The 18,431-nt window shown below is 42.7% G+C and overlaps 1 protein-coding gene across 2 annotated transcripts in view; it reads left to right on the top strand.

Annotated features, from left to right (window-relative positions):
- The window catches only part of dstyk (dual serine/threonine and tyrosine protein kinase), a 130,284-nt gene that overhangs the window by 45,615 nt on the left and 66,238 nt on the right, over positions 1-18,431 (top strand). For both annotated transcript variants that reach the window (XM_078546425.1, XM_078546424.1), the window contains exon 3: positions 13,803-14,490. In XM_078546425.1, the coding sequence (XP_078402551.1) occupies positions 13,803-14,490 (688 nt within the window). The remainder of the gene's footprint in view (positions 1-13,802; positions 14,491-18,431) is intronic.

Raw genomic sequence — 18,431 nt, 5'->3', positions numbered from 1 at the left:
TCTGCCACTGCTCTGCCTCATCATCAAGATGTTGTGACAGAAAGGATGATGCAGTTTGATGGAGAAGTTGCTGTTCTGAATGGCTGGTAGCAAGCTCCCCCCAGCCATTAAAGTCAATGATATTATGCTTCAAGGAGACCTTGAGTGTTTGTGTCTTTGAAGTGTTTTCTTTGTTCTCCCCTGGAAAACCAGCTGTTTGAAAGTTGGGGAAACGACTTGGCAGGGGGAGGTGGTTTTCAGTCACCTGGAGTCTCGAGCCCATCGAATACAGTAATAGGTGAATTTAACTGTCTCTTTTATGGTGCCTCTTTGCAGCACTGGAGGGATGTGTGTTTGGATTGGGGAGAGAAATTGAGTTTATTTAGCTTAACATCAGTCATTGGGAAAATGTGAGAGCCTATTATAAAAGGTGTATTGGCAGAGCGTTTAGAAATGCATTATATAATCAGAGTGAAGGGGAAATCATGCTTGACAAATTCATTAGAATTCTTTGAGGAAGTAACAAGCAAAATAAATAAAGGGGAACCAGTAGATGTAATAGATTTGGATTTCTCTAAGGCATTCAATAATGTACCGCACATAAGGCTGCTTAATAAGATGAGCCCAGGGTGTTGGGGGTAGTATATGAGTCTATGAATAGAGGATTGGCTAACTAATAGAAGACAGCTGGGATAAGAGGGGCATGTTCAGGTTGGCAACCTGTAACTGGTGCAGTGCCACAGGGATCAGCGCTGGGGCCACAATTATTTACAATATATATAAATGACTTAGATGAGGGAAATGAACGTACTATTGCCAAGTTTATGGATGACACAAAAATAGGTGGGAAGGCAAGTGTTGAGGATGACAGAAGGAGTCTACAGAGGGATATAGACAGGTTAAGTGAGTGGGCAAAAACTTGGCAGATGGACTGCAATGTAAAAATGTGAGGTTATACACTTTGGCAGAAAGAATAGAAGAGCTGAATATTATTTAAATAGAAAAAGTCTACAGAAAGCTGCAGCACAGATTTGGGGGTCCTCAAGCATGAATCCCAAAAAGCTGGCATACAGGTTCAACAGGTAACAGGGGAGGCAAATGGAACGTTGGACTTTATTTCAAAGGGAATGGAGTATGAAAATAGGGAAGTGTTGCTAAAACTATATAAGGCACTAGTTAGACCACACCTATAATATTGTGAACAGTTTTGGTCCCCTTATCTAAGGGAAGATGTACTGGCATTGGAGGCAGTCCAGAGAAGGTTTACTAGGGTGATCCTAGGTATGGAGAGATTTTCTTATGAGGAGAGGTTGAGTAGGTTGGGCCTGTACTCATTGGAGTATAGAAGAATGAGAGGCGACCTGATTGAAATACAGAAGATTCTTAGGGGGCTTGACAGGGTAGATACTGAGAGATCGTTTTCCCTTGTGGGAGAGCAGAGGGCATAATCTGAGAGTAAGACAGGTGATGAGGAATTTCTTCCGAGGGTAGTCAATCTGTGAAATTCTTTATCATCGAGGGCTGAAGAAGTTGGATCGTTAAGCATATTCAAGCTGAAATAGGCAGATTTTTAATAAGTGAGGGAATCGAGCGTTATGGGGAAAAGGCAGGAAAGTGGAGTTGAGGATTATCAGATCAGCCATGATCTCATTGAATGGCGGAGCACACTTATAGGCCAAATGGCCTACATCTTATGGTCTTATAGTTTCTGTCTCTAGTAATTCAATGCCTCCTGCTGGTTGGTGTACATGTGTTACTGCGGACAAGGCTGAGCTTGGCTTATAGCCCCCGTGGTCAAATAGATGACAATCACAGTTTTGGTTAAATGAGGATGACAGGAGGAGTCTACAGAGGGATATAGACAGGTTAAGTGAGTGGGCAAAATTTGGCACTGTGAAGTTGACTCTTTAAATTGTCTCTGGAAATGGGTGCTTAGATTCTCAAATGGAGCTAGTTTCTGTTGAGGCTCAAGCATGTGACTGGATTTTTTTCTTTGGTGTCTTTGTTTGATGCATGTACTTGCGGGGCCGGACCTTTTTTGTTTTCGGTGCCCAAACTGCTTGTGGGACTGCACCCCAGCTGCAGGAGAGGAGAAAACTGGGCAAGCAGAACATTGCAGATGCTGGAGACCCGAAATAAAAACTAAGCGCTCAAACTGTGCAAGGCTGACAGCATCTGTGGAGAGAGAAACTAAATTAACACTTCGAGTCCAATATGACTCTTCTATGGAAGGGAATTGAGTAACTTTAGAAAGATTAAACTTCAGTCCCCACCATCTCTTCCCTAGAAGAATCATTCTATCTTTGGGTCAGTTTTTCAGCTGTATACAGAGGATGTTTGCTGACTGTTGGCACAGCACTCGACTGTGTGAAGTTGACTCTTTAAATTGTCTCTGGAAATGGGTGCTTAGATTCTCAAATGGAGCTAGTTTCTGTTGAGGCTCAAGCATGTGACTTAGACTGGATTTTTTTCTTTGGTGTCTTTGTTTGATGCATGTACTTGCATGTTATACTATGTCCAAGAAAAATGTTTATTAAAAGCCTTGCTCCAATGCAATAGGTTGAGTGATGGCATATTGATTGAGAGTATAGACTGCCAACAGTCAGCTGCCAATTGTCATCACTATGATGAAGAACCTTGGGTTGAACAACAGCTATTTCTGGAAACCTGCAAAATTCCTTAATGAGCTTCTCACTAGCTTGAAGCATTCTGCTGGGAGGCACGCAGTCCAGTGTTGCTGTTTGATGCTACTTGTGGCTCTCAATCAACTCCGTTTGGTTGAAAGCCCCTTTACTTTTTAATTCCTTATTGTCCTTGAGGCTGCATAAATCCTGACGTATTTGGGTGCTGCTGAGGTGAGGAATTATTTAGTTGTTGGATTCTGTTTGCAATTTTCCATTTGCCGAGATTTCGCTGTCTGCAGAAGACCACGTAGCAGCTGTTTCTACAAGGGAAGCAGAGTGAAAATTATAAGCATGGATTCACACACCCAAGTGTGGTGCACCATGTCTCCTTTTATTAAAAACATGGACTTGTGTTTATAGCACCTTTCATAACTGCAGAACATCCCTGAGCATTTTGCAATGAATTGAAAATTTCTGTGATGTCGTCATTGGCTGCCACATGTCCAACATTACAATCTGTACACAGCTAAATCCCAGCAACTGCAGAACAGGTTTTTTCAGGAAAGTGTTGATTTCGGGTTTGTATCATTTGATCTGGAGAACTCGGAAGTAGAGTTTCCTCATCTACTTAGCTAGTTCATCCAAAAAGCAGCATCAGAAATAAGTGACAAGTCAGTCAAATTGGTTGTTGAAATCTCTACAAAGTAAATGCCTTAAGCTTACATTTTCCCCTGACCTCTCTAACTCAGTAACCACGGTGGGACCCAACTCTACCTCATCGCCACCTCTCAACCCCTTCACTGCCTCTATTTCCAGGTGTGCTGGTTCAATTTACAGCCTTCAATAGGTTAACTGGGGCATGTTTTAAACTTTGTAGAGACGGAAATCATTTTATTCAGACCCGCAACAAACTCATTTTGATTTCCAAATTCCATCATTGATTTCTGGCTACTGCCTCAGGCTGTATCAGAAAACTCATAACCTCGGCATTCTATTTGATGCTATGCTGAGCTTCTGACCCCATTTTCTTACCATCACAAACACTGCCTCCTTCCACTTCTCAAATATTACCCATCTGCTGCTAAAACACTCACTTCAAGCTTTTTCTTAACACTCGACTATCCAAATGCTCTGACCAGCCTTCCTCCTCCCTTAAATGGAACTCATTGATAACCTTCTGAACCCTGACTTTCACCACGTCCTGCTCGTTATCTCGCCCTGAAACGCTAAAATTCCCCCCTTCAACACCTCCACCTATCTTAAAAAGCAAAGAATATTTCCAAAACCTTGGCCCAAACCTTTGGTCACCTGTCCGAATATCATATTCTTTCACTTGGTGTCAGTTTCTGATTGAGCTCCTGTGAAGCATCTTGGGACTTTTTAAGTAAAAGGTGTTATGTTATTGCATGTTCTTGGTGAGTTCCTAACCTGTGTTGTGGTGATGAAAGATGTCATGTTAAATTGTGTTTTCTGTCCTCCATCTTGACAGATGCATGTCAGCATTTTGTTTTTTTTTGTTGAATATTTTTATCTTAAAACTGCTTCAGTTTTTTACTTGATTTCAAACAGATCTTGCTTCTCCTGTTCAGATTATCCCTTCCACCACCCAACCTCTTCATACTCTTGTATAAAATGAGGGAGGAGAAACTAAATGTTATCACTACTTGCAGGTGCAGCTTCACTGTTAAATACTTAGATCTCAGAATTTAAAAATCACACTTTCACAAGCTGTTGAAAATTAAGCATACCCTTCTAAGGGCATTGACTATTGGCTCTGTAGTGGGTATGTGGGTAAATATCAAATTCAGGTGCATGAGTTTGGCCTTGGGTTTTTTGTCTTGTGTGGTATGTTGTTAGTGAAATGAAATTCTCCTGAAAAACTGCAGGACCGTGCCCATTTAGCTTCTTTGTACACTGTTTAAATATTGGGATAGCCGGAGCATCCATGTGTCACGTGTGTTTTCAGCTTCTTGCTGACTCTAACTTGCCAAGGTTTCAATGAAAGCTTTACATGAAAATGCAGAAACAAATGAAGAGGCTAATTGCAGATGTTGAGACAGAGCGCAAAGCTGCTCAATGTCGTTTCAAAAAATAATCCATGTTTATTTCATTCCTACAATAGTGAGGACAATCTAAGGTGAAAATCACATGATGTAAACACATGAATAAGGGTGAACATAGTTATTCTGAACGATCGCTTCCTTATGACTATTCAGAGGAATCAACAACTGTTCCCAAATTGAAATGACCAACTTGGATAGATGAAATGGTTGTCTGAGACATGTTGGAATGGCTCAAAATAAACAGATTTCTGGGAATGGATCATATTTATCCTAGAATGCTGTAAAAGATTAGGGTGGGGATTTGGGAAGCATCTATGACAATTGAGGCAGTCACTGGACACTGGAAAGAGGTGAGAGGAAATAGACCAATGTGGTATCCACTTTCAAAAAGGGGGTTAGAGAGACCAGGGCAATGACAGACTTAGTAGTCTTTGCCCCATTCTGTTGAAATGAAGTATCTGCCAAAGAATAAGCTAGTAACAGCTAATATGGATATGGACAAGGAAGAACATGCCTAACTCACTATGTTGATCTTAAGTAGAAGCTTTTCACGTTCCATGTAGCCTGCCGAGACTTCTGAAAAGATTTTGATTATGTGTAAATGGGACCAGATAAAGAACTAGTGAAATTGTAGGCAGCAACAAATACTTGGAGATAGGTCAGGATGGGGTGAGAAGCACTGAGTGAGATATCTTCCAGCTTGGTGACAGTACAACTGTTCAGCATTTCCATATGTGATCTAGACTCAAACTCAATGCAAAATTTAAATTTGCCAGTGCCAAATTGGGAAGAGCAGTGGAATTAGAGGAAGCATCACAAACATTTGTGTTGGCTGAAATAAGCATTTGGGTAAATCAATGATGGATGAAATTCATCGCTGACTAGTGTAAAGCATGTTAGATTGAAATTAAAAAACAAGTATTCCATGAATGATGAAAGAGCCAAGAATGAATTGTGAAGCAACCTTGGAGTCTTCAATTGGACACCTGCTTGCCCAACAAAAGGGAGAGTGGAATGCAAGTCAGAGGCACTGTTCAGACCTAAATACCAAGCCCAGTTCTATTTTCCAAGAAATGAAGGAGGCATTGAAGTGCTGGGGACAATGCAGAGAAGAGTTGCAAGGATGAGCTGTAGGGTGAGGACTTGAGCTACGAAGGAAAATTAGAAAAGCTTGAGTATTTCAGCCTGGGATGGAGATATGAGGAATGACCTTTAGAGAAACAGCATATTACAGGGAAAAAGCAAATCTAGCATATTGCAGGTAAATCTTGGGAGTAGCGAAAGGGATACAAAGTTCAAGTATTGTAAGCTCGGGGGCAGGTACCAGGATTTCCTTCTCAGTGGTCAACATTTTGAATGGACTTCATGCTAGAGTTAGGACTAGATTCTGCTTGGGGGACTGAGTACACTTCAGGATGGGTGAACTGTTATAGAATTGTGATCCTCCTTATCTGTATTTGCCTCTTAATCTCGTGTAGTGGACTGCCTGCTGTGCTGAGTCCAGAGACACTGGTTATCCTTCAATTCTTCATGTGTGAACTTAGACCAAGAGTCAGGGTGCTTATTTGAGAGGGGAGTGGGGTGGTGGCTTCAATGCAGTGGAATCTGTACAATGAGCACCATTTTCAGGAGTAGTAACGAGGAAGTGAGCTGGAGCCCTGGCTGATTATTTTTACTCCCCCAAAATGAGCAGCACCAAGGACTGTTTTAGTGCTCCTGTTGAAACTCCAGCCAAAATTCACTAACTTTAAACCGTGGCCTATCTTGGCCTGAATGGTGAGCCAGTTCCTGCTTTAAGTAAGTAAGTAAACCAAACACCATGTTCCAGTTCATCTGCTTGGGCTACTCCTTCAGCTTCGAAGAATTCCATTTATTTATTTGTGTGGCTGCTTGAGTTCCATTTCAGGCTTTCTATGTGGTATCTCGGAGATACCAGTGACTGCCTCCTTTGTGGGAGTAGATTAGACTGGAGTCATTCATTCCTCTCAGCCTCTAGCAGCCGAAGCCATGTTCAGTTTAGCCAGGCTTTTAATAGTTTCTTTTAAAATGAATTTTCATTTGATTAAGCCTTGTTTTGTTTCCATCCTTTTTGCAGCATGATTTTAATTTCCAACTCTGGAGGGAGGAGTGAGCACTTAGAACATTCCAATTGGAAGCCTTGGGGATTTTAAATGTTTCAGATATGTTTTCATCAACTGCTGAATGCTAAACTATGTCATTGTACATTTTTTTGAAAGACTTAGATTGTAATTTGAGATGAATGCTGGTGAGGCCTTAAGACACTTAGAGTTCTTTTATCTTTCCCCTGTTTTCATGCAAAATGTTTTTCCTTCTAGATTAAAGAAATTCTTCACTGTAATCTGGTATAATTTGCAGTTTCATGAAAAATTCAAGCCTGTGCTGTCTTGATGCTGAGGTTGTCTCATATGCAGCTACACATTATCCTTTAGTTCCCGAGACCTCAGTTTCAGTCCAGTATGAACTGGTGACGTGTCTCGACCCTGGCTGTTATGGCTTCATGAATATTCAACTTGGAGGATTCTGAACTATATTGGCGAGTGCGAGAGTCTGGAATTCGACTTGCGCATAACTGAATGAGTAATCACCTGAAGATTGCAGAAGCATTTATTTTTCACGGGTGTGAAGATGAATGGGAGAGAAATTGTAAGTGCGGTCTTTCAGATGCTGAGCCAGAGATTTAGACGTGTACATCTGAGTTCAAGCTTGCGATGGGGTGGATTGTGTGGTCTGCCAGATGGATAGCATTTTCTTGTTTTTAAGTTATGGGAAATGGGGTGATCAGTGTTGCAGTGAGGATGTGCCCATGACGTTGGCTATAATGCACGCTATTGGGGTAGAGTCGAACATGCCTCAATATTAAATCTTGCATGTGGTATGGCACTGAAGTCTACAAAGCATTAATGTCTTTGGCTGTGTAACTGGCCTGTCTTGCCTCCTGCACAGCATTAGCATTCTCACATCAGTGTGGAGCTTGTGCTGCAAAATACCAGTCTGAAGAATTGAGCAAATCATCTAGGTTGAGAGTAAAGATGCAAGCTTAAGGGAGGAGAGGGGTGGAAAACATATCAAATTGGTTGTGGTGTTTGGGGAATGGATCTTATATGAAATCTTAACCAGCTTTGCTTGCACTGTGGAATTCTGTATGAAGTGAATCTGATATCAGCTGCTAAATTAACTGAGGGCAAAGCAAAGATGTCAGCCTTGGCTCAGTGGGGCTTGCCCTCATGCCTCAGTCAGGAGGTTGTGGGTTGAAGTACCACTCCCTTTGCTCTGGGCCAACACACTCATGCGGTAACGAGGGAGTACAGCACTGTAAAAGGTGCCATCTTTCAGAAGAAATGGAAACTGAGGACCTGTCAGCCCTATCAGGTGGGCATAAAACAACCCTTTGCGTTATTCAAAGAGTAGCAAGGACGTTCTTCCTGGTCTTCTGACTAATAATTAGTTCCTCAATCAATACCTGAAACGGATTAGCTCAGCATTACATCAGTGTTGTTTGTGTGAGTTTGCTGTATGCAAGCTGGCTACTGCGTTTCCCTGCAACAGTGATTACGCTTCACAAGTATTTTATTGTAACAAGCTTTGAGACATTGTGGTTGTGTAAGGCGTGCGGTCTGGGAGAACTTTGGTAATGTGGATGAAATATATTTTCCAATGGAATGACAGAGTCAGGGATTTTCCAGGCTTCTTTCCTTGCAGTGACCCTGCTCACACCTCCAGTGGAGGCTGAAGAGGGAAAAGACAGGCTTTCAGGCCTGTATAGCATTAGACAGTAATTTTAAACAGGGAAACATTGAAGAATAATACCTTGGTTTCAACTTCAGAAACAAGTGGTCAACGATTTGGTCATCGACATTTTTTTCAAGTTTGTAAACCTACTTGTTAACACTGAATCAAAGTGGTTTAGTTAATAGTTCTATGAATCAGTGCTGCAGAAACACGAATGTCATCGGGAGTGCTGCGGCACAAGGACAGTGTGCTTCTCATTGGGTTACCAGCACTCCAGGATTACCCTGGACTCTCCAGCAATTGAAGATTAATCTCCTGGTCACCACTGACAGTTTTTTCAATTCCTTGGAAGACTTTAATTTATTAATTAAAAACCGAGATTGAGGTGGGAGGTTATCTGACGAAACCTCCAGGACTACATCCAACTATAGATAGCAACTCTACTCTGGGCTAGATGATAGGGTGATTGCAAGGAAGCAGAAATGAAAGAGAATAGTAGATTAGAGTTTTGTTGCCAGAATATGCAGGTCACAAAGCATCCATATGTCTTTTTCCCCTACAGTGTTTTGTACTTTCCAGTCGGGTAGCCTGGAGAGGTTTATTATTATTATTAATATTATTAATAAGAGTTTTGTGCAAAGTTGCAGCTATTGCTGCCCCTTTTTGGTGTCTTCCCTTGAAGACTTGCATTTATATAGCACTTTTCACAACCTCAGGAGGCCATAAACACTTAACAGCCAACAAAGTATAGTCACTGTTGTTGGAAACCAGTTTTCTCACAGCAAGCTCCCACAAATAGCAATGTGGTAATGACCAGATAATCTGATTCATTTTTGATTTGCTGGATAAATATTGGCCAGTGCACTGGGGACAACACATCGTTGCTCTTCAAAATAGTGCTACAGGATCTTTTCCATCCACCTGAGAAAGTAGATGAGGCCTTGGGTTAACATGTCAACTGAAAGGCAGAAACTGCAGTAATGAAAGAGGCAGATGTTTGGTTTGGGGGTCAAAGACTGATTTTTTTTGCTAAGAGTAAATGACTTGCAGCGGGACACTGAATTCAAATGGTGACCTAGAGGAGTGGCTACTGTTGGGTGCATGTTTTGGTTCCGATCATTTGAGCTCCTTAGAATTTTGTTAGTAGATTGACAAAGCTGCTAATCCCAGCAGGGTAGAGTGTTTATGCAATAGACACTCAACCAGGCCTGTGCCATTGGCTTCGTGCTTCTGAGAATTAATTCAGCCGTGCTTCGGAGTTGTTGCTGCTTTTAGCTATTCAAATGAACCTATTGAAATCCAGATGGAAGAAATTAAATTAACACTTTTTTATACTGGCGCAGTTCAGTCTGCCCATTGACAATAGTTTCCCATGTACACACACTCCCAGACTCGAGTGACTGCATTTTGTACCTATCCTGTTTGTCAGAGTATATTCCAAATATTAATTGCAGCACTCGAAATAAAAGAATTCCCCTCCTCAATTTGAAATATATTTTTGCTAATTTGATTTTTTGGTTCTACAAGCTTAACTATCATCTGTAGCAATATTCAGGGCTTGCTTTAGTTTTCAATTCAGTATTTACATCGGCTGATTTAAGTTTCTCCCGTTCAACATTTGCTTTCCTGAAAAGACGTGCTTGCATGCAAGGGATGTTATAAATGGGAGGTGGTTTTTCTTAAGATTTGATGGGTGCAGTTCCAGGATTTTGAGCTGAGTCCTTGGTTAGCTATTATGGCATCAAGTACCACTGTTTTTGTTTGCTAGAGAGACTACTTTGCTGTCACAAGGATTTCACTGAGGTGTCAATTGTGGGTGGGTTAAATTTATAGGCAGTGTCTGTTTGAACTGAAAATATAATGGCTTGCATTTATTGAGCAGTCTAATGTTTTAAAACTTTGCAAGGTGCTTCACAGGAGCATTATCAAACAAAGTTTTGACACTGAACTACATAGGAGGTGACCAAAGTACTTGAAGGAGCATCTTGGAGGAGAGCGAGAGACACAGACGGAAAGGTTAAAGAGGAAGACTTCCAGAGCTTAGCATAGGCAACTGAAGGCACATCTGCCAACAGAGGAGGGACTAAAATCGACAGTGCACAAGGCTCCAGAATTGCAAAAACTCATCAATCTGGTGGAGGTTGAAGATGGGGAGGAATAAATGTAGATCAGAAAGCACTGGAGTGACAAGTCAATGGGGCTTGAAATCCATTAATTTACAGGCAACACAAGTTTTGTTGAGCGCAAGTTGACGGAGGTTAGAAGATTGGCCAGGAATACAGTTGTGGAATCTCTTTCCAAGCTTGGGTTATCTCTGGGGAATGATTTTGAGCAATGTAATTCTGAGGTGAAGTACTGATGATGACAGGTGATGGCGTTAGAGTTGGCAGCCATGTGTGGAGAAAGAATGAATCTTGCATTTAGAGAATACTGCCTTTGTATTGAGTCTAGCCTCATGAACTCAACAGCCTACATTTTATGTAATGCCTCTAATGTAGAAAACTCTCCAAGGTGCTTCAAAGTAGCATAATCAAAAAAAAATTCCTGAAATAGGAAGGGTGACCAATAACTTAGTGTAAAAGGTGAGTTTATTCATGCTTATGGAAGAGGGAGGAGAATTTGTGGCATCTGGGTGGCTGAAGGGAGGGAAGATGTTCTGCTTGAGTCAGAGCAATCATGAGTTTTGTGGTGAGGGTTCGAGGCCTGGAGGAGGTTAGAGATGAGGATGAAGCCATGAGAATTTTCAATTGGAGGTTTTGGGGGACTGGAAGCCAGTGTGCCTGGGTGAGGGCATGGAGTTTGTTTTTTGGGATGAGCAGTGCACTATACATGTGACTTACTTCCTGACACCCTAAAGCCTTTCTACCACCCCACAAGTACAAGTCAGCAGCATAGTGAGATGCTCTCCACTTAACTGGATCAATCCAGCTTCAGCTACGCTCATGAAGCAGCCTGTATGTTTGGCACCCCTCTCCGCCACCTTTGGTGCACAGTGGCTGTAATTTGTTCAGCTTACAAAATGCAGTGAAGCAACTCGTTAAGGCTCCTTTAACAGTATTTTACAAACCTGTGACCGCCTAGCATCTAGAAGGACAGGTGTAACATTTGTATGGGAACACTGCCCTCTGCAAGTTCCCCTCCAAGACTTGCACTATCCTGACTTGGAACTATTGCAGTTCCTTCATTGTTGCTAGATCAAAATTCAGGAGCTGCTTACCAAACAGTACTGTGGGAGTACTTTCGCTCCATGAACCACAATGATTCACAAAGGTTGCTTGCCACCACCATGAGGGCAACTTGGGATGGCCAACAAATTGGCGTGACATTGCTATCCTTTGAATTAATTTTTAATCCTTTGTCAGCAATCCACGGTCACTTAGGCTAGGAAGTGAACACTCTGTCTGTTTTTGTGTGAAGAATAACCACTTGGGACTGGGGCCGGAAGATATTTCGTGCCAAGCGAGAATCAAAGCTCCCGTGAGAGTAGGAGAAAGTTGGACTAGTGGAAAATATAATTTACAAAGAAATGCCTTGAAACCCTTGAGCTTCTGAAATTCCTGTTCGCCTTTATTGGTTTTTCCCTTTTGCTGTGGCAGTGGATTGCAAAAGTGCTCAAAATAACTGATGTGGAGAAGCTGTTTCCTCATTCCCACCACATACACAGTCACATTTGCGCAAATACTTGCCTCGAATGACTGTGCCCTATCAGGCCAAGGATGCAGGGCCCCTTCTCCATACTCCTCCCCACATTATTTTCTGCTTATTTTCTTGATTCAGGCCTTCGTTACAAGGGATGGGTGGGGGCCTGGTTGGGTGTGGGGTGGGGAGAGGGCGCACTATACATCTTGGAGGGCCGGCAGCTACGGCATATGTTCGAAGGAGCAGAAAAGGAGATTTTTGTAATTAAGATGATGGGACTGTTCAAAGGTCATGTCTGGTCCAGAATCAGTGGAATAGCAGGAAGGAATGAGAGGCCTAGAAGTTAATCTTGAATTGACACTGCACTCCTGTTGAGTTTGCTTCCTATGGTTTTGTGAATATTTCTGTATCAGGCAAAATATTGAACTCTGCTCAGGATAATGAGAACTATTTTGTTACGTTATTTCAGCTGCTGCTTTTATCATGTTTCTTCATGGGATTTTCCTTGCCTGAGAGGCAGCAGAGTAATACTTTCCCCAGACTGTATTTTAGGTTATTTAATTTGTCAATTTTTGGTTATGTTCCTGTAAAGTAGCTTTGGAAAATTTATTTTAATTCTATATAAATACAGATTGTTGGCTTCACTAAAGGAAATTGACATGGGGGAAGGTGGGCATGAATTGGAGGCTGAGGCTGTCAAAGACTTTAAATCTTGAGTTCCAAAGCACTCAACTTGCAGTGCATTAGTCGGTAGTGCAGTTATTGCATATTCAAAGGCAGCAGTCAAATTGCGCACAGACAATCCCACAAAATGTTTGGTTAAGTGATTAGTCGATCGGTTTTTGTGTCAAACTCTGAACTGCCTGGTTGTTGTCAAGACCCAGATGAGCCAAAATTTTTGTCCAGCTGCATGTTGACAAACTGAGGCTGCCATTAACCATAGCTGTCGTCCTCTACCTGTGACCATTATTCTAGCAACCTCCAGGTGCCATCTCAGGCTGACAGGACCTTTTTTCCCTGCTTCTGACCCCATTATCTGTTGCGTTACTACAAGCACTTTCTTCCAACTCCTCAGTATTGCCTACCTCAGGCCTTATCTTTCTCCTTGCAATGCCGAATCCCGATAACATACCTTCAGTGCCTCAAACCAAAGCTTGCACAGCAACGTTGTGTGAGCATCCGACACTAGCCAGGCCATTGCTGGCCCCTGACTCCAACAATCAATGCATACACTTGGCTGAATGTTCTTGTTGGTGAGGAATGACAAAACTGATGGAAAAGAGCAAGCTGGCATTTATACAGCACTTTTCATGATCTCAAGTTGTTCCAATGATTTATGGGCAGCAAAGTTGTTTTGGAGTGTAATCTACAGATGTAGACAATGTGGCAGTCACATTAGACACAACAAGCTCCCACAAACTATGTGATCATGACCAGATCATTTGTTTTGATGTGGGATTAGTTTGGCAAGGACACTTGAAGAACACCACAGGTTATCTTTGGATCGTGCCATGGGATGTTTTACATCCATCTGAGCAAGCAGATGGGGGACTTTGAGTCATACAGAATCACTGACGTTGATTCTCTCAATACTGTCCTGGGACTATCTGGTTTGTTTTAGGTGCTCCAGTCATTGGAATGGGACTTGAGACCCTAGCTCTGACTCCAAGGTGAGACTGCCACTGATTGAGCCACAGTTAACAGCATGGGCTTTATCCCATTTATAACCATTCTCTCTTTGTTCCAGGAAATGGAAATTCTAGTTCTTCCATGCCATGAAACTGGGGCAGAAGGAAAGCTTGATGACTGTTGGAGACATTCCCTGCCAATTATTGTCTATGCCATCAGTGAGGAGCGTTTGACAGACTCAGAAGAAAGTGAGCTGCAGGAGATGAGGGAACATGCCCTGCCTGTTTTCTTCATCAAGGTACCAAAACACCTGAGCAGCCTTCACCCAGACTCTCACTCTGGACCAGACAAGGAGCTCTCAGTGAAAAATTCCAAGTCTGAAAAGGAAAAGAGCTGCCTTTACCGTCAGCTCACTAAGTTGGACTACCTGAGCCCCACTGTGGTTGGACTGTCCAACACCAGCAAAGCCCAAAGTACGTTGGTAGAACACTTTGAGAAATTCCGGCAGCTTGGCGTCTTTGCGAAGCAAGTGGTGCAGATGCACCTTGTGGACGCAGCGACTGTGCTGAATGGCGTCCACTGCCGCTGTTTGGACATCTTCATCAACCAGGCCTTCGACATGCAGAGAGACTTGCAGATCACTCCCAAGAGGCTGGAGTACACCAGGGACAAGGAAAATGAGCTATTCCAGTCGCTGATGATCATAGCCAACAGGAAGCAGGAGGAAATGAGAGACATGATCATCGACACTCTCAACAGCATGAAGGAGGAGCTCTTGGATGAAGCAGCAAACTTGCAATTCAAAGGTAAGATTGAAGTGTTATTTTTCTATTGCAGGTTAAAGGCAGCTGGCAGCTGGCCGTAATTGGTCATTGCACTTCACTTGGTTCTGGTTTAAGGGCAGATTCAATTTATGATGAAATGTTGTGTTCTAATTTGGTAATTCTGTTCTGCTATTGATTGTCCTGGGGGTGGGTGAAGGGGAACTGGAAATGTGTTTGGATGGGGACTAGGAGGAATGACATGGATGTTTGTAATGCTAGGAGACAAAAGCAAACACTGTTGTAACAGTAATGAAGAAATGAGTTCAGAGAGTGCTGTCCTCATAAAAGTCTTTGACTGTCCCATATTTGTAGAAGCCAACAACATGCTTCATTGTCTTTCTAAAACAGAAACAATGTTTTCCAGTGAGATTTCCCTTATGTAAGATGGGGGCTAATTACTTTATGGTTTTTTTTAAACCCACTGTAAACTCCCATTAATCGGCCTTGAGAAGGAAAGGGGTGTAATAGCTTATTCAAGTGTGCGTTTCTGTCTGAGTGGTGGTTGGGGGGTTGGAATTGACGTTCAAGCAGTTGCACAATGAGCTAAATGGCCACCTCGTGTACTATAACTCTGTATACAGGATAAATAACAAATCAAATTCATTTCGGCTTTTAATAACTAAGCATAAGCTACATAGCACATCAAATAACTATACCAGATCTGGAAACACTTCACACGGAGGTAATTTATCCTGTGCTAGGTCTGGCAGGAAACTGAAGTTAAAACTGCAGTCAGATTGGCCATGATCTTAGTGATTGGAGCAGGTTTGAGGGACCTAATGGCCTGCTCCTATTTCTTATTTAGTCTTGCTCCAGTTAAGAACCAAACAAACAGTCCAACAAATAACTGCGTGTAAAATCCTTCCCGCTGCTTTGTAGACACTATCAAGCTTCGCGTTTGAATATTAACTGGTCAGTTGGGCATTGCCAGGAATGTTTCCTATGCTTAAAATGTAAAATTTTATTTTGGATGATTGTGTAGACCCAGCTGTCAGTTTGCAGCACATGGCACAGAGCTGTGCCCAAGTTGCCCTGTGCTGAACTTAGGTGAGGTGATCTGTCAGTCCATGATTTGCCATCTTCTTTAAAATCATGAACAATAACTGAATAGTTTAAAAATCCCAGTCTTCTAATTCTATTCCCACTCCCTCCAAGCTTTAACAATGACGGCAGTTTAGTTTGTTTGCCTTCTCGGTGCAGTTGATAAGCAGGAGGCAGCAGCAAGAGCAGTGAGTGTCCTCTGGTGGCAGGTTCAATATAAATGTGCAAAGCGATGCTGATGGAATGAGAGATAGATTGGGTGGGGTTGGAACCCTGAAGAAGGTTCCAGAGGGAGTTTAAGAACACTGTGTCACAGAGTCATAGAGGTCTACAGCACAGAAAAAGGCCTGACGGCCCATCGAGTCTGCGCCGGTCAAACAAGTACCTAACTATTCTAATCCCATTTTCCAGCACTAGGCCCATAGCCTTGTATGCCATGGCATCGCAAATGCACATCCAAATACTACTTAAATGTTATGAGGGCTTCGGCCTCTACCACCCTGTCAGACAGTGAGTTCCAGATTCCCACCACCCTCTGGATGAAAAAATTCTTCCTCACATCCCCTCTTAAACCCCCTCCCTGCCCCTTACCTTAAATCTATCCCCCCTGGTTATATAAACCACAATCGTTTATATATGCCACAAACAGCAAGGGACCCAACACCGATCCCTGTGGAACCCCACTGGACACGAGCAATTCTGAGGGACAGAATTAATCTACATTTGGAGAGACAGGGATTAATCAAGGACAGTCAGCATGGCTTTGTTAAGGGGAGGTCATGTCTGATCAATTTGATTGAATTTTTTGAAGAGGTGACCAGTTGTGTAGATGAGGGCAATACATTTTACGGAGTCAAAAACACCCCTCGACCATGATCCTCTGCTTCTTGCCACTCAGCCAATTCTGGATCCAATTTGCCAAATTGCCTTGATCCCATGTGCTCTTACTTTCGTTATCAGTCTCCCATGCGGGACCCTATCAAAAACCTTGCTGAAGTCCAAGTAGACTCCGTAAAATGTATTGCCCTCATCAACACAACTGGTCACCTCTTCAAAAAATTCAATCAAATTGGTCAGACATGACCTCCACTTAACAAAACCATGCTGACTGTCCTTGATTAATCCCTGTCTCTCCAAGTGTAGATTAATTCTGTCCCTCAGAATTGCTTCCAATAGTTTCCCTACCACTGAGGTTAGACTGACTGGCCTGTAGTTCCCTGGTTTATCCCTTCCTCTTTCTTGAATAACGGTACCACATTGGCTGTCCTCCAGTCCTCCAGAGAGGTATTGAAAATTACTGCCAGCGCTCCTGCTATCTCCTTCCTTGCCTCACTCAACAGCCTGGGATACATTTCATCCGGGCCTGGAGATTTATCTACTTTTAAGCCTGCCAGACCACTTAGAACCTCCTCCCTTTCTATGCTAATTTCTTTAATTATTTCACAGCCCCTCTGCCTGATTTCCATACCCACGTCGTCCCTCTCATTTGTGAACACCGACAAAAAGTATTCATTTAGAACCCTACCTAAATATTCTGGCTCCACACACAAATTACCACTATGGCCCTTAATGGGCCCTACTCTTTCCCTAGTTACCCTCTTACTCTTAATGTACTTGTAAAATAACCTGGATTTTCCTTTATTTTACCTGCCAATGTTATTTCATGCCTGCTTTTTGCTCTCCTAATTTCCTTTTCCAAGTCTCTCTCGCACACTCACGAACTTCTGCTGTTTTGAACCCTCAGTATCTGCCATAAGCCTCCCTTCTCTTTATCCAATCCTGCATATCCCTCGACATCCAGGGCTCCCTGGATTTGTTGGTCCCATCCTTTCTCTTTACTGGAATATGTTGGCTCTGTACTCTCCCTATTTCCTTCTTGAATGAGTCCCACTGCTCTGACGCAGATTTACCGAAAAGTAGCTGCTCTCAGTCCACTCTGGCCAAATCATATCTGATCTTATTAAAATCCGTTTCCCCCCCCCCCCCAATTTAGAACTCTGATTTCTGGCCCATCCTTGCCCTTTTCCATATCAACCTTGACTGCAATGGAGTTATGATCACTATCTGCAAAATGCTCCCCTACTGATAACTCTACCACTTGCCCGCCTTAATTTTAGGGAATGAAGTCCAGGACCCACCCCTCTCTTGTAGGACCTTATACATACTGGCTTAAAAAGCTCATGTGGATGCATTTTAAGAATTCCGCTCCCTCTAAACCTATCACACTGTGACTAACCCAGTTCATGTTGGGGAAGTTGAAATCCCCCACTATTACGACCCTATTATTTTTACACTTCTCTGAAACTTGCTTACATATCTGCTCTTCTATTTCTCTCTGATTGTTTGGGGGCCTATATGTGATCCCTCCTTACTGCTGTAATTGATTCCTTGATCAATATTGCGATACCTCCTCTTTTACCACCTCCCCTGTCTCGCTTGAAGACCCTATATCCTGTAATATTGAGCTGCCAATCCTGCCCCCCTCTCAACCATGTCTCTGTGACAGCAATGACGTCATACTTCCATGTGTTAATTTGTGCCCTCAACTCATCTGCCTTATTTTCAGACTCCTTGCATTAAAATAAATACCATCCAACCTTGTCAAACTCCCTTGTGCCTTAACTGGCCTATAATGTCAATGCCTTCCAGATTCACTTGCGCTCTCTTCTAATTTTGGCTGTGCATTTCCCCCTGCTGAACTTCCTATCAGGATCCCACCCCCCTGCCAAGTTAGTTTAAACCCTCCCCAACAGCACTAGCAAACCTCCCCGCAAGGATGTTGGTCCCATTCCGGTTCAGGTGAAACCTGTCCACCTTGTACAGATCCCACCACCCCCAGAAATGGTCCCAATGTTCCAGAAATCTAAAGCCCTCTCTCCTGC

This window comes from Cetorhinus maximus, chromosome 8 (genome assembly GCF_964194155.1).
Source record: "Cetorhinus maximus chromosome 8, sCetMax3.hap1.1, whole genome shotgun sequence".
Taxonomy (NCBI): Eukaryota; Metazoa; Chordata; class Chondrichthyes; order Lamniformes; family Cetorhinidae; genus Cetorhinus; species Cetorhinus maximus.
This window is presented reverse-complemented; position numbering and strand designations above follow the sequence as displayed.